Source organism: Elgaria multicarinata, chromosome 14 (assembly GCF_023053635.1).
Source record: "Elgaria multicarinata webbii isolate HBS135686 ecotype San Diego chromosome 14, rElgMul1.1.pri, whole genome shotgun sequence".
NCBI lineage: Eukaryota > Metazoa > Chordata > Lepidosauria > Squamata > Anguidae > Elgaria > Elgaria multicarinata.
The window spans coordinates 9,073,916-9,089,140 of record NC_086184.1 but is presented as its reverse complement, the minus strand read 5'-3'; the positions used below and the strand labels follow the sequence as shown (position 1 = coordinate 9,089,140).

Here is a 15,225-nt window from a genome sequence, read left to right as displayed (position 1 = left end):
ACAGATGTGAAATAGTAGGAGTGTCAAATGGAGCCACAAGAACAAACTATTATTATTATTATTATTATTATTATTATTATTATTATTATTATTTCTTACCTGCCTCTCCCTTTGGATCGATTATAATTGCATTGTTGGAGCCACAGGATGTTTTTATCTTCTGTACAAAAAGCATCTGATAGATCCAGAAGGATCTAAATGAGATATCCTGTTGAGCTTCAAATGAAAATAATCAACCAGGACTGTTAAAGCAGTCTCTGCTCCATTACTAAGCAAAAAACTTCAATGGAATCCTTTTTTAAAAAAATATTGCATAGGCTAGGAAAGCCTGAAGCTGCATTGTACTCATTGATGAATAGCATTCAAATCCAAAAGAATCTTAGGGCTCATCTACACCAAGCAGGATATTCCACTATGAAAGCAGTATGAAAGCAGTATATAAAAGGCAGGAGCCACACTACTGCTTTATAGCGGTATTGAAGTGCACTGACAACTGTTGGGGCCCATTACACAGACCATATACTGCTTTCATGCCGCTTGCATAGTGCTATATCCTGCTTGGTGTAGATGTGTCATGGCCTCCAACAGTTGTCAGTGCACTTCAGTACCACTATAAAGCAGTAGTATAAATCCTGCAGTGCACTTCAGTACTGCTATAAAGCTGTAGTATAAATCCTGCAGTGCACTTCAGTACTGCTATAAAGCAGTAGTGTGGCTCCTACCTTTTATATACTGTTTTAATACTGCTTTCATAGTGGAATATCTTGCTTGGTGTAGATGTGCCCTTAGGCTGCAATCCTATATACGTACTTACCTAGGAGTAAATCCCACTGAACTCAGTGGGGCTTATTTTTCAGTAGACATGTATAAGATCATACTGTTAGTAATTTTGTGTACATACTGGTTTGAAAATTTGTTACAGTCTGAAGATGTTTGATCCCTGGGTGTATTTATGTCCAAGATCAGCTTTTGTAATAAAATGCTAACTAAGACCATTTACAGAAGGCCATCAATGACTACTAGTCCTGACAGCTATGTGCTGTCTTGAGTAACAGAGGCAGCAAGCCTATGTACACCAGTTCCCAGGGAACATGGATGGGAGGGTGCTATTGCACTCACATACTGCTTGTGGGTCCCTAGGCAACAGCAAGTTGGCTACTGTGTGAACAGAATGGTGAACTAGATGGACCCTTGATCTGAGCGAGCATGGCTCCTCTTAAGTTCTTAGTAGTTTCTTAAAACCATCAGAAGTTTGGAAAACAAATTCTGGTCATGGTAGCCAATCATTTTCTATGTGCCAGTGGTGAAGTCCAATCCTGTTTTGATACTATATGCATTTTCAAAACGTTTTCTTCATTTTGAGTAAAGCTGTGCATGAATAAATTGGAAGCTTTTCTAAGTTGATGAATGCATGAAATGATGTTTTATTTTATTTTAAAAAGTTTACTTTTAATCTGTGATCTATTTCATAGTTACTGACTATTTTTTCTTTTAAAATAAATAACTAAGGTTGATTTCCCCTCTTCCACACAATTATATTAAAAACAACACCATTACATTTTTGATAATTATTTTAATTCATTTCGTGTCCCAAAAAGGCATTACAAAGATGGAGAGATGATCAAAACAGTATATGTCATGCATAGTTTTAAAGACTAGTGCAAATACCTTCTGTGCAGAACTTCTGTAGTTCATTTCTAAAATATCAAGGAAGTGTTGACATCAGAAAAGTGAGATTCTAGATTTTGTAACAGCAAGTATTTAGGTTTAGAATCTTATGCAGCTCTTTAGCTTCTGGATTTAAAGATTTGTGTTCTATGAACCTAGTAATAATAAGCTGTGCCAAAGATGCATCGAAATGAATAGTAGTTAGACTTTGATGTGTTTTATACACTGTATACCCAAGTATTATTTCAAATACTGCAGGAGATGGAAGAATAAGAGTTAACCACTATACCACATGTAGGGAAGAACAGTCCACTGAGGGTTAAATTGCAGAGTGTAATGGAATAATAACTGGTAGCACCATCTGCTGGCCTACTTCCGCAGAAGGAGTCAGTATTTTTAACGACATCTCTAATATTCATGCTGATGCATTTTGATGCTTTGTGCATTCATTTCTTCTGTGTTTTGTTGGAATCTGGCTACCTGCTTACAGCTATTGTTGAAATTCTGCCGTTCCATGGAGGTTGACGGTTTTTGGTGCGGTAGATAAACAGGAGACTCATGCTTGTCAAGGAAGGAATATGTTGATAAATCACAATGTGCATTTGTGGAAGGTTGTGTCTATCTTGGCTTTCGGCTTGCTAAATAGGCCATTTAGCAATCTTCTTTCAATGCTTTTCTCTTGAGCACTACCTCGGGTGGTGAAAAATCAGAGGGCAAGCCTTTGTCTAATGCCAAAAATGTCTTCAATGAAGAGGCCAAGAGGAAGGGTAAGTGAAAGCTTGAATGAGTGGGAGGAGGAGGGGTTCTTTGGGCTAAAAGGCTAATGGGATTGAATAACCTTCCTTATTACTGGCTGCTGCTACGGGAGTCGTGCTGCATCGCCATCTTGAGCTTGTTGCTGTTTTCTCGAGTCTTGATGATTTGTTGTAGCCTGCAGGCCTTGAGGTGGCATTTACTTAGCTATCATAAACCCTGCTTTCTTCTTAGTGCTGCAGCACTGCTGTTAAGCTTTGATGAGGCACGTATAGAAAAATGTATCCAGTGAAGCGAACTGGATTTGGCCTGAAAATGTGTTTGGAAATACCTGGCTTTTCCCCATGCTGTAGTCAGAGGCACATTTATGGGTGAGAACATAACAGAATTGTTATCTGCTTTTCTTTTCTTTTTTGTCTGTTTGGATAGGAAATTCTTTCCGTTCCTTATATTGTTGTTGTCGTTTTAAAAAAATGTCCTCCATGAGATCGCAGAGAGGCTGCTATAATTGTTTATGCTAGAATCAGGAATTTCAATCTGCGTACATTTGGAAACAACAACCAAACAAAGGAACGGTTTAACAGTTTCCTGTGATCAGTTATACATGAAATTCTAAACAAAGGGTATTTTTTTTATAACTAATCGACTGAGACCATTTTAGTATAATAGGCAAAGCATTCCTGTGAAAGCCAATTCTGCTTAAATATTTTGCGTCTGACTGTAAAACAATGCTTTATGTACAGATTATGTTATGACGTTAACTTTTATGTTATGTAAGTCTGTAAAATTTGCTGTCGTTGTTTCGTCAGTACATGGGTTTTGTATCTTTGGCTTTGTAGACATTCATGATTAATAAAGCAGAGTAAACCTACCTTTTTAATGTACACTGAGGTTGTTTATAATTATTTGGTTTCCTTGAATTTAAACAAAATTTTTCTGTTATGAAGAAAACATTTTATTACATTTAAAAATACAAGGGAAAAGGAAGTGAGAATAACCAATAAGCAGTTGTATAAATAAAAACTCATTTAAGTTATGCTGATATTTTTATGCACATTTTATTGTAGAATGAGTAGGCCTGTAATATACATTCATTTACAACTAGAGTAAAATAGAAAAGAAAATACAGGAGTGAATAAGGAGGTAAAAAGTAAAATGGAGAATGTGGATAAATGCAGTTGGAGTAGGAGTGATATTATGGCCCACTCACATTAGTGCTTGAAGACTGGAAACTGGACCCCCCTCCCCAAACATAGATGCCAATCTAATGAGCCATGTATATGCATCCCTTTTCTTCTTCTTTTCTTCCTTTCTAAGGCTGCAAACATTTCAGATCATGAAAATTCTATGGGAGAGAATGTTCAGATTTGGAATCAAAGTTTTTAGAATTTTAGAATTTAATTTAGAAATTTAAACTTCACTCTTTGCACTGCTTTTTTTATATATATATATATATATATCAATGAAAGCATAGCTGCCATATCTTAATATCAGAAAAGGCAACTTTAAATATCTTTGACTTTTAACATTCAGATGTATATTTCCTTTTCTGCCTTTTTATTGCACAAGCAAAAAGTGACATAATATTTAGTAATTTTGGTATAGCTAAAAGCTACGATAGATACCTCACTTTTCTAAATATTGGCTATCATGAAGAATACGGAGAAAAGTTTATTGGATGGTTTTTCCCCTCAATAATATAGCTTTACCAAATGATGTTTTTTATGCTGGTGTCTTATTAATTTGTGATAGAGTGTGTGGGGTTTTTTTATTAAAAAAAAATGCACTTGCTTGTAAATATCTAACTTTATTCTGTATGGATAACTAGATGACTAGATATGGGGGCTAGGTTGGGATGGAAATGTTCTTCCACCTGCTCCAATGTGAAGGCAGGGGCATGTCTACCTTGGCAACCCCAATACATCCACCAAAACTCCACCGATATATATCTGCTGAGAGCTGTATTAGCACCAGCAGTAGGACCTGAAGCAGGGCATTCCAGGGGTAGGGAGAATGGCAGACTCCGATTTGAGTTCTTCATTCTCCTGAGAGGCCCCAGGATTGGGCCCTTCACCTGGGATTGGGCCCTTCACCTGGAGCTGACATAGATATTATCCTTCCTTACTAAAGAAATGGGAGTGAACTTTTTTTTTTTTAAAGACCAGAGAGAAAAATGGTAAGACAATCCCACCTGTCCTGGCAGGTATGAGCCTGCATGTCTATGGAAGTGGTGGATAATCCACCATTTCATTCTCTACCTCCACCCCAGTTAGGATTGCTCTGCCTGGCTGCACTAAAAATTAAGCCCCATAGAACACAGTGTGGCTTTACCTCTAAGTAAACAAATTTTGGATTGTGCTGCTTGGCTGGAATCGTATGCATGCATACTTGGTAGTAATCCTCATTGAATACACTGGGAGTGCTGGGTAAACCTGTGTAGGCTTGTGCTGCAAATCTTCAATATCAAACAATATATTTACCTTAGATGATTAACCTAACTTTTTTTCTTGCAGCCTCCTTCCACCAAGAAAACAGATGGTTCGGGGACATATTCTAAGTTGCAGAATACCCAGGTGAAGTCTATGTCTGAGAAGAAACAGAAAAAAAAAGTGGAATCTGAAAGTAAGCAGGAAAAAGCTAATCGCATAATATCAGAGGCAATAGCAAAAGCAAAAGAGAGAGGGGAGAGAAACATTCCACGAGTAATGAGTCCAGAAAACTTCCCAAGTGTTTCAGCGGAAGGAAGAGAAGAAAAGAAGGGCAGAAAAGTTAAATCCAAACCAAAAGACAAAGAAAGCAAAAAGCCCAAAACTGGTTCTTCTTCCAAAACTAAAGAGAGAGCAAAAATTGGGTATGTAGTTTAACATTCTGTTTTATGAAAGCTTAACACCCTGACACTGACTATGCCTACGTGGAGGTAACTCCCTTTGATTTCAGTAGAACTTGAATCCAAGAAAGCATGCATAAGATTGTAGCCCAAGGACATCTGGAAGAGTTGAGATATTAACAGTGAGAAATTGTTTTCAAGAGTTCATGACGTAATAAGATAAATTCTAAAAAATATATTATTGCCTATATTTTTCCAGTATCATTGTATGGCACCGCATGGATGCAAAATGTTCCAAGGACACTTAAATTATCTCAAAAGGTGTTGGAATCCTAATATAAGTGGCACATTTGCTGCTGGCTTTTAGTACTAATCAAGTCTTCAACCTTATTTTGAGAGAGAATATAGCATTTGCTGTATTCATTCGTAAATGAAGCATGTATAAAACAAAATCCCAGGTCTTGTGAAATTTTGCAGTAACTATGGGTTTTCTGGTTGGGATTTTCTTCCCCTTCTAAAGAATGATGACACATCTAATCCTAGCAGCTTTAGTCCATAGTGAAGCTGCCATTTCATGAGCTTCCAAATAATGATACAGAATTTGGACATACCATATGAAAACATAAAAGTAAATCTTCACTGCATTTTTTTCTAGGACATTCCTGTTTAGTAGCACATGGAATAATTTAATATTTATTTAATTTCAACCAAAAGGTGTTTTTTTTTAAAAAACAACAGCAACACCTGAATTATATTTAGATTTTTATAATTGCTTCTGCTTTCTAGATGTCTTCTAGATTATCCCTTTCTGCCAGAGCTAGTGAATGTTCCCAGGATTATAGCCCAAATGGGCCACTGAGAAATAGGGTAGTAGTAACATGCTTTGGGGAATCCTAAATCTTACAGAAATACCAATATTTATAAACACCTAAGGCGAGAACCTCCACAAAGCTACCCCCATGAGAACCGAGTATGCTCAGTAGCCACAAAATGTATAGCAAGAATTGGGAAAGGAAAACTGAATATCGTGGGGGAGGAGAGGGAGGCCCTGCTTGGAAGGAAAAGCTGGCTGGAACCCTGAACATGACCATCCTTGTAGAAGAGAAGGGTGTATTGCAAATTTTTGTTGCTTGTCCCAATTGTTTATACACAATATCCCAGGTTTAGGCAAAAACAATGAGGTGCTGGCTTACTTTGTATATATTATAGAGCATATAATATATGTCCCACACTGCCCCTGAATATTTGTTATTAACCGATGTTTGGATTCATTTGTTAAAACCAGAGTATAATATAGTACATTGGCTTAAATCTTTCTCCTATTTAATATTTATGGTATTGCATAATTTTGCAAGTATTTCTTCCATGTTATAGCTTGCGCTTATGAACACTTCCTACATTTCCTATCATTTACCTTACACAAATATTGTCTCTTGCTATAACATCTGCCTTCTAGACCACTAAAATATACCAAAGATATATTGGCCCTTTGTAGGTTTTTTGTTTTTTTGTTTTGGTTTTTTGCTGCATTGGTGGTGTATTTTTCAAAACAGTATTTTCTCTTTGGTTTACTTAATGGTCTTTCTTTTTCCTGGTATTATTTGCACAACTTGGAGTGACTGTTCATGCAAATCTTTTACTGGGCCTGCTCAGACAACATGCTACGCCATGGTTTGGCCGCTAACCCCTTTGCAGCAAATGGTTAGTGAGTGTGTTTAAACTGTAGTTATGTAGTCAACATGATTAGGAATGGTTCCCATAACATGCAAAGCCTTGTTTCACACCACACGTTAACTCATAGTTCACACAATGTGCTAAGCCATAATGTTTAGCTCAAAATGCTTAACTACTGTGGCTTATCAACTGGGTTGATGCTTGATATCTCCCTGGGACCCCTTCTGTATGGTGCTGCAAGGTGCAATTCCTTCAATACTTATGCCAGAAATGAAAATAAGGATGATACATAGACTCTTGGAAAGAGGGCATGTGTGTCATGGTGGGTTTCAGCTTCTGATCAGGTGTCTAGGTATGGTGAAAGTCTAGACCTTTTTAACAGTTGTGGAATGTCCACAGAACATTTGTGGAACATCCCAGTACATTTGTTTCTTTCCACTCTGCTTTTGTGTCTTCTACTATATTGCTTCCTTTGCCTGGAACATTCTTCGATGGGGTAAAAAAACCAGGGTAGTTTATTTAACTCATTATGGGTTATTGTGTCACCTGCCAAGTATTTTTTTAAACCACGATGGCTTATTTAGCCAAAATAGCCTGCTCTGATAACCCACAGTCTGCAGAATGGGTTATTTAATCCATTGTGGGTTATCATGTTGCCTGTCAGGCACCGTGAGTTAACTTGTTCACCTTTAGAGTCGCATGGCAAGAGCGGTTCAGATCACTGCCATCACTCTATCCTTCGCAGGCATTGTCTGTGTAATGGCAACAGCTTATGTGGGCTATGTCAATAGAGTCTATGGGGGGAAAAGTGCAATTGAGACCAGTTAAAGGCATCTGTCACAGCAATATCTATGGGGGGAAATTCACAGCTGCACTTTAGTGCTATAGTGATATTAAGAGCACTTAAAGCCATCTATCACAGTAGTGTCTGGGGTGTGTGCAATTGAGGTTTTTGAAGGTTGTGTTTCCCCCTCCCCTTTGTGTGTAATAGCACAGGGTTTTGATGGTTCACCAGGTACCCCCCAACTAGGGAAGGCTGTGTATGAAGTTTGTTCTCAATTCTGCAAACTGCCAAGGGTTTATTTGCACCACCCCCTTTTTGGTGCAACCAGGGGTTTTGCTCCTTTGTATGTAATTGTGCAGGGTTTTGATGGTGCATCGGGTGCCTCTTGACTACAGGAGCCTGTGTATGAAATTTGGTCCCAATCTGCATATTTCCAGCACTCTAGAGCCACCACTCCCTTGTCGGGGTGATGCTGGAAGCACTGAAGTAACCTCTCCCCTCTCATTAGGATATTGCGGAGCGTTATAAGATGCTTCTGCAATGTTGTCAATAGGTGAAACAGTGCCACTGCATGGGCGGGAGGACTGCAGCAGGACAGGGGGATGACTAAGATTATGCATGATAGCTTAATAAACTATGCACAGTAGTTTATTTGTCCTAACATGTGGGGAATAACAGTGTTTTATTTTCAAAATAAGCTACTGTGAGTAGTTTAGTAACCCATCATGACTTAACCTGACCTTCACCTCTCTCTTGATCAAGAACATTCCTCTTCTTTAAGTTGTTGTTTGTTGATATAGTATCATCTATGCACATAGTGCTTTAGGAAGTACAGGTTTAGATAGATTCCTGCCCCAAGGGGCTTACAATCTAAAAACAGATAAAAGGAAAAGAGTGGAAGGAGAGGGAAATGGAGGCAGTGGTAAATAGAGGAATAGGTAATTACATCATCTACATGTACTTTGGCTTAATCACAGTACTTAAGATATTATACTTCAGTTCTTCTTCATGACCCATTTATTCAGAAAGGCTTTCCCTTAACCATTCCATAGACTCTCTTAACTGCATATTTATTGATACTCCAAAACTCATTACTATTTCCCCAACACATAGCTGTCTCTATCCGCCTTTAATTTGTCTTGTCTATCTAATGTAGATTGTTAGCAGCCTCTTGGAGACTCTTTGGTCTTGTTTGGACACAATGATAAAAATTAAATGAGGTGCAACCATACTTGGAATACTGAGTACAGTTGTGGTCACAGTACCTCAAAAAGGATATTGTAAAATAGGAAAAGATGCTGAAAAGGGCAACCAAAATGATGAAGCAGTTGGCATTGGCTTAGAAAAATATGTGAGTAATGGGGACTATGACAGAGGTGTTTGATTCTATGTATGGTGTGCAGAAAATAGAAAAGGATTTTCCCCTCTTCTCTCATCTAATGAAGTTGAGCCAATGCGCAGTGAAACTATGCAATTTACTACTACAAGATGTAGTAATGCCATCAATTTGAATAGCTTTAAGAAGGAATTACATAGATTCATGGAAAATAAGGCTATCAGTGGTTACTAATCATGATGACTATATATTGCCTCCAGTATGCCTCTGAATACCATTTACTGGGGAACACAATTGGGAAAGTACTGTAGCACTCATGTCGTGCTTGTGGGCTTCCAATAGGCATCTGGTTGGGCATTGTGGGAATAGAATGCTGGACTTGGTAGGTCTTTGGTTTGATTCATCATGGCTTTTATGTTTTTATGGTGTTTTGGTTACAAGAAAAAGCCTAGGCAGACCTTGGGTTCATCTGCTACCCTGTGCCCTCGGATCCTCCTGCCTGACTCTGAAGAGAAGATTGGAAGCTTTCACTTCGATTTTTTGGTTAGCCAAAGTTTACTGTTTCATCTGACCCTAGATAAACGGCTTAACTGGCTTGTATCAATAAGCCCATAAGATTAACTAGAATTTCACAGGTTTCACTAAACTGTAGTTAATCAGCTGCATGGACATACTGAAGGAGGAATGGGAAGGGGGAGAACATGAGCCCAAAGCTCACATAGGCTCATTATTGTAAGGAGGTTACCCCAATGAGCAGTGCCAGGGCTGGTAAAGGAAGATGGGCAAGGAAGCCAAATTGAATCAGAGCTGGAGCTAGTGGTAAGTCAGGGTACAAACAGACACAAGTGTAAAGAACAGGATCTTGGAAGCAACACACAGTGGGTGTAGCACAGAACCTGTAGAAAGAGAATGTTTATATAGGGGCAAGGGTGAACGGTGACCAACTAAGAATAGGAAGGTAGGGCAAGATAAGGGCTCTGAACTGAGGCTGCCTGGGTGGTTATATTATCTCCTTGTCCCCAGAAGAACATGTAAGACCTTTATTGCATTACAGAAGGCAATGTGATCTATTAAGTGACCCAGAGAAAATGTTGATATTGTGCAGATCCCCTCCCTTTGATATCCAGTCTATAGATATAATAATTCTTGATGCTGCAAAAGAAAGGGTATTTGTGCGACAACTTGTACACCAGAAGAACAGATACTTTATAAACATATTCAGTTCTGTTTTGAGACCAATAATGGCCTGAACCTATGCAGAGTTAGATGGTCCGAAGCTCACTGAAATCAGGTATGCTTAGGCAGCTTTCCATAGGATTGGGTCGTAAGGCAATTCAATCTTGCAAAATGAAATTATTACTAAAAAATTAATCATAAATGTATTAGTACTTTATATAGCACTATACTGTATATAGTGTTGATAGTTCACATGTATCTCATGAACAATCTTGACAACAAACATTGCAAGGTAGATCAGTATTATTCCATAATCAAAATGGGAGTCTAAGAGTCTAAGGCTACATAGGGTGTCCATAACAGCTTCCCAAATCACACTTTTACCTTCTACATGACACACACGATTTAAAAAAATCATCCTGATTTACTACCTCAATGTGTTAATGGATACCCCAGAAATAGGTTTGCAATGGTGTGGTTAAATTCAATAATCATGCAGAGAGATAGCACAAATGGTCTGTCATGTGCAACATCCTGTGCTTGATCAAATGGCCATGTAAGGATTGCCTGTAGGAAGTGTGCTTAGATGTGGGTTTGGACTACATGACCTTCAGGTGCATTTCAAATTATGAGTCATAAAATTGGCAAGATGAATCATATGCAATATGGAGGCTTGCCAGAATGGTCTTGCTGCAGCAGCTGTAGTGTGATGAGTAAGGGACAATTTTGTTCTTTAATGAAAAAAGAAAAGGAAGTATAGAAGAGGTGAGGATATCTGTTGTTCAAAACATATTTTCAAGTGGGGGTTGATTATCTGTTTGCTTTGTCAGCTAATGGATGTAGTAGGATTATTAATGTACCTTAGTGAGAATTCCTTCTGAATTCTAATTTTTACAGTTAATCACTTTATGCATATTTTGGAAAGAGTGGAGTGATATTGTGTGTGTGACTGAATGCTAGGCCTTTCACTTATTTGTATGCACATAATTTTGTGAATGGTTGTCTGCAAGCAGTAATGTTCAAAGATTTTTTTAAATGTTTTTGAGGGACTTTGCCTGGATCACGATAGGAGTTTGGGCACAGCTCTTTGGTGAATTCAACAGAAGCTGTGAACAAACATAAAGCTTGATTCAGTGTTTGGTCCTTTTCTATTAGTTTTTAAAATAATTATACAAGTTCTTGCAAATAATGTTTATATTCAGTGACACTTGAATTCAGCCAGAGGTGAACTGTAGAAATGCAAGAAGGCTTTAATTATGCTGCAGATTTGAATGTTGTTCCTATGATGTTATATGATCTCTCTTTAATTTGTTTGCAAATGTTGTAGCAGTATCTTATTGCTATTTGTTGAGTTTTTCAAAGTGTCTTCCTTCCATTGAGAGAGGATTCCTTCAATGCCACGCTACATGTAAGAGTTAAAAATGTCTTTTCATCTGATTGCATAGCAGGACAGTAAATTCATTTGTGCAAGATTCCCTCACCCAGTTTGACATCTGTCTATTTATGTGCAAAGATAGCCCATGTATATTTAACGTAAGCTAAAATTAATTTGGTTGACTTGGTATGTTCAAATATCTAGGAACTAAACTACCTTAATTGGCTAGAGTTGAGTGGAAGACCTGATCGTACAGTAATAAGTTGGTAGCATTAGCAAACAATTTTCTTCAAGGCTTTCATTATGGTCTTCAACAGGGAGGTAATTAGGTGTTCCACTGCTTTTGCCCAGAGCTGACATCTATTTCTTATGGGTTTTCTTCACTGAATAATGCTAGTACAATAGTCAGTCTTAAGGTTCATTGATAACAAAGACTAGGCATCTCTCATGAGAATATTATAATTAGTTTCCTGGTTTTCCCTTTATTTTTTAAAAAATGATTTGACATAAAAATGATTTTTTTTATTATCCAGATGTGACTCTATCTAATATAGGAACCTAATGAAAAGTAACATGCTCTGGTAATGTAAATAATAAGGCAAATAAGGTCAGGATGCTTTCATTAAGTTTTTCAAGAATCCTGAAATTCTTTCCTGTTCTTATGAGTCTTGCAAAATTAGACTTAAGCTTGCCCAGTGTAATAAATTGGTATGCAAAAAATTACCCTTCTACTTTTGAGATTGTTCCAGGAAGAATATCAGTTTTTTAATTATCTCCTTCTGAGAATAGTAAAACTTTCAAGAAAAATGGTAGGTACAGTTGCAATGTTTAAAACAGTTGATTCTAATTGAGCGCTTAATGGTAGACAATAGCTCATAGCTGTATACTTGTATTTAACAAAAGGAATAAAAGTGGCCCAGGTGACCACTAAGGATAGTTCGAGCCGATAGATAAATGTATTTTACTGGAAACCAAAGAAAACGGTGAACAAAAGATTTTACAATAATTAAATATGTACTTTGAGACTAGTCAGTACGTACTGCAAATAGTCCCAGTTCTGTGAAGCATCAGCATCCCAAATATGTATATACCTCATATGGTTAAAATTGTTACCCTAATTTATAACATTTTAAACCACACTACTCTTGCATATTGTTTATATATAGTGCCTTACTCTTTTTCAAGTTCTCAGTACTTAAGGTTGAGGCCTCAGAGATGATCTGGGGAAATGAACTTACATATTTGGTTTTGTATTTAAACAGTCAAAAATGGCAAGTTTGGTGTGAAAACAGAATCAAGGAAAAATTGATACAGACTGTTAACCTTAATCTCTTTATTGTGTGAGACTGTAGAATAGGGTAGGCAAACTTGTTCAGCTGTGCAGGCCATGTTAAAACCCAATGTACCAGGATTTAATAAGGATCTGCTTTGGGGCAGTAGCAAAAGAATCTGCTGCTTGAGAGCCTAGGCAATATAAAGCAGTGGTAGATAGATTTCAGGCTTGAAGGATCTACTGTTTTTTACCTGAACCTTGTGATCCACCAGCCAGAGCCTAGTGTAAAAGACATACACATGTTCCTTAACAGCATCCGGGGTAATGACTGTATGTATTTTACCTCTCACATGCATTTTTCACTTTCCTTTGAGGGGCTCAAACATGCAATTCAATCCTGAAATAGCCAATATAGGCATCTGTCATTAAATTGTCCATGTTCAGAACCTGTGAAGTTACACAACAGAATCTACTTTTTGTACGTGTTCCATCTACAGTAAGATTTAATGTTGTGAACAGATAAATTTTGCCATCTGTGTAGATTGCTGCTTAATTCTAACATTACTTACTGTTTGCATATATATCAATGGGTGCACCACTTATTTAAGCTAGTTTTATCTAGACATTTCTTTCCTTAAATATGCTAGAGCTGAAATTGGTTCAGTCAGCCGCTTATCACTAGTCTTAATTATCTTCCAATGGCCAGTCATGTTTACTGTTTTTGATGTATAATAATTGCCGTAAATGAATAAGGCCAAAGCTTTGGGGGCGGGTGTGTCGGTCTCTGTGAAGCAGCAGAAATTTCTATTCTAAAGCAATTCCCCCACTGCTACATAGTATATAATTATCAAATCTACATTATGTAAAGTATGCATCTAAGGACATCTCTTTATCTGAATTTGAGTTTGATTGTAATCACATTGTGATTATTTTGAGAATGCATTGAAAAGCAGCACTTGTCGGATTTTAAATATGGAAAATTATATGTATTTGCAGCCCTCTGATTAAAACTAGATGGAGTGATATTAATATTGCCCCCTTTTCTGTAACCCTTTGAATATAAACTCAGAAATAATTAGCACTGTTGCATTAGGAATATAATTTTCTCCACAATTCTGTAGTCATCAGTTATTACTGTTAAATTGTTTCTGTACTACTTGGTGTTTCAAAATTCTGAATTGTCATCTTGAAAATGTCATGGGTATGCTTATTCTATACCATATATAAAATATTAAAATAATGCATTGTGCATATATTAAATTAATTTTTATATCAATAACTCGTTTCAAATAATTAGCATTTCCAGACTTATGTGTAGATATTCTCCTATAGTTGTCTTATCGTTCCAGTAAAATAAACTCTATTTCCATGGAGGAAAATTAAAACCACCGTCTTTAGTTCAGCACCTCAGCAGGATTAGGAGGAAATGTTTAAATAGTGTATCTTTGATGTTAAATACCCAAAACCATATCAAAGCAAACAAAAACAAAAACCTTTGTTTTTTGTCTCAAAACAGCAAGCTTATTATTACTCTGGGCAAAAAGCAGAAGAGGAAAAATGAGTCTTCAGATGAAATGTCTGATGCTAAGCAGACTACTCAGCAGCCATTCAAAGATGAGACATCTCAGGTATTTGAAAATTAACACTTTTAGAAAATTTCCTTGAAGCATTAACTCAGTCCCACCATCCATATTTGCCCCATCAAAAAGGGTTTTGCAGATGTTGGTCAAAACACTGTTTCATTTATATACAATTCCATTGTAGAAGAGACGGTCAAATCGACAAATTAAAAGAAAGAAGTATGCAGAAGAAGGTGAAGGAAAACAATCTGAGGAAGAAGCCAAAGTTTCTGTGAAAATAAAAAAGAATTCTGCTCCTTTACCTGCTGAGCAGCCTTTACAATTATTTGTGGTGAGTACGACTCCGTTTGTGGAGTTTACCTCTTGCAGCTGTGTGTATTTACTTTCAAAGGTTACCTTTTACATGGTTGGCCTTATCTAGGCGATGCAAATTACAGGTGCCATTTGCCATTAAATTCCATGCAGTGAAGTATTGTAACTTTGCTTGAAGCAACATCTCCCATGTTATGCTACATGTCCAATCTGCAATTTGGAGGACCTAGCCTACTCAAGTCCCATCACCTTATGCCTAAGAGCCAGAAATACAAAAGAGTGAAGACTGCAGTCCTTTAAATTTCCCTTGTAATACTCATTGAAATGAATGATAGTTTTATGGGAACAGTACCTTATGCTCTGTCTAGGATACCTTTCATTAATTAGAGTGATTTATTGTATGGGTGTGAGCTTCTGTGCAAGTGATCAGTGAAATAGGTACCTCTTTTTGCGCTCAGGACAATGTA

At 37.2% G+C, this 15,225-nt stretch overlaps 1 protein-coding gene across 9 annotated transcripts in view; it reads left to right on the top strand.

Moving 5' to 3' along the window:
- Positions 1–15,225, top strand: part of CHD9 (chromodomain helicase DNA binding protein 9) — a 71,240-nt gene that overhangs the window by 22,853 nt on the left and 33,162 nt on the right. For 6 of the 9 annotated variants that reach the window (XM_063141279.1, XM_063141273.1, XM_063141271.1 and 3 more), the window contains 3 exons: positions 4,935–5,272; positions 14,383–14,494; positions 14,631–14,777. In XM_063141279.1, coding sequence (XP_062997349.1) covers positions 5,004–5,272; positions 14,383–14,494; positions 14,631–14,777 — 528 coding nt within the window. In that variant the 5' untranslated portion in view covers positions 4,935–5,003. Of the gene's footprint in view, positions 1–1,992; positions 2,436–2,513; positions 2,793–4,934; positions 5,273–14,382; positions 14,495–14,630; positions 14,778–15,225 lie in introns of those variants that run through there. The other 3 variants (XM_063141276.1, XM_063141275.1, XM_063141278.1) reach the window with 2 other exon arrangements.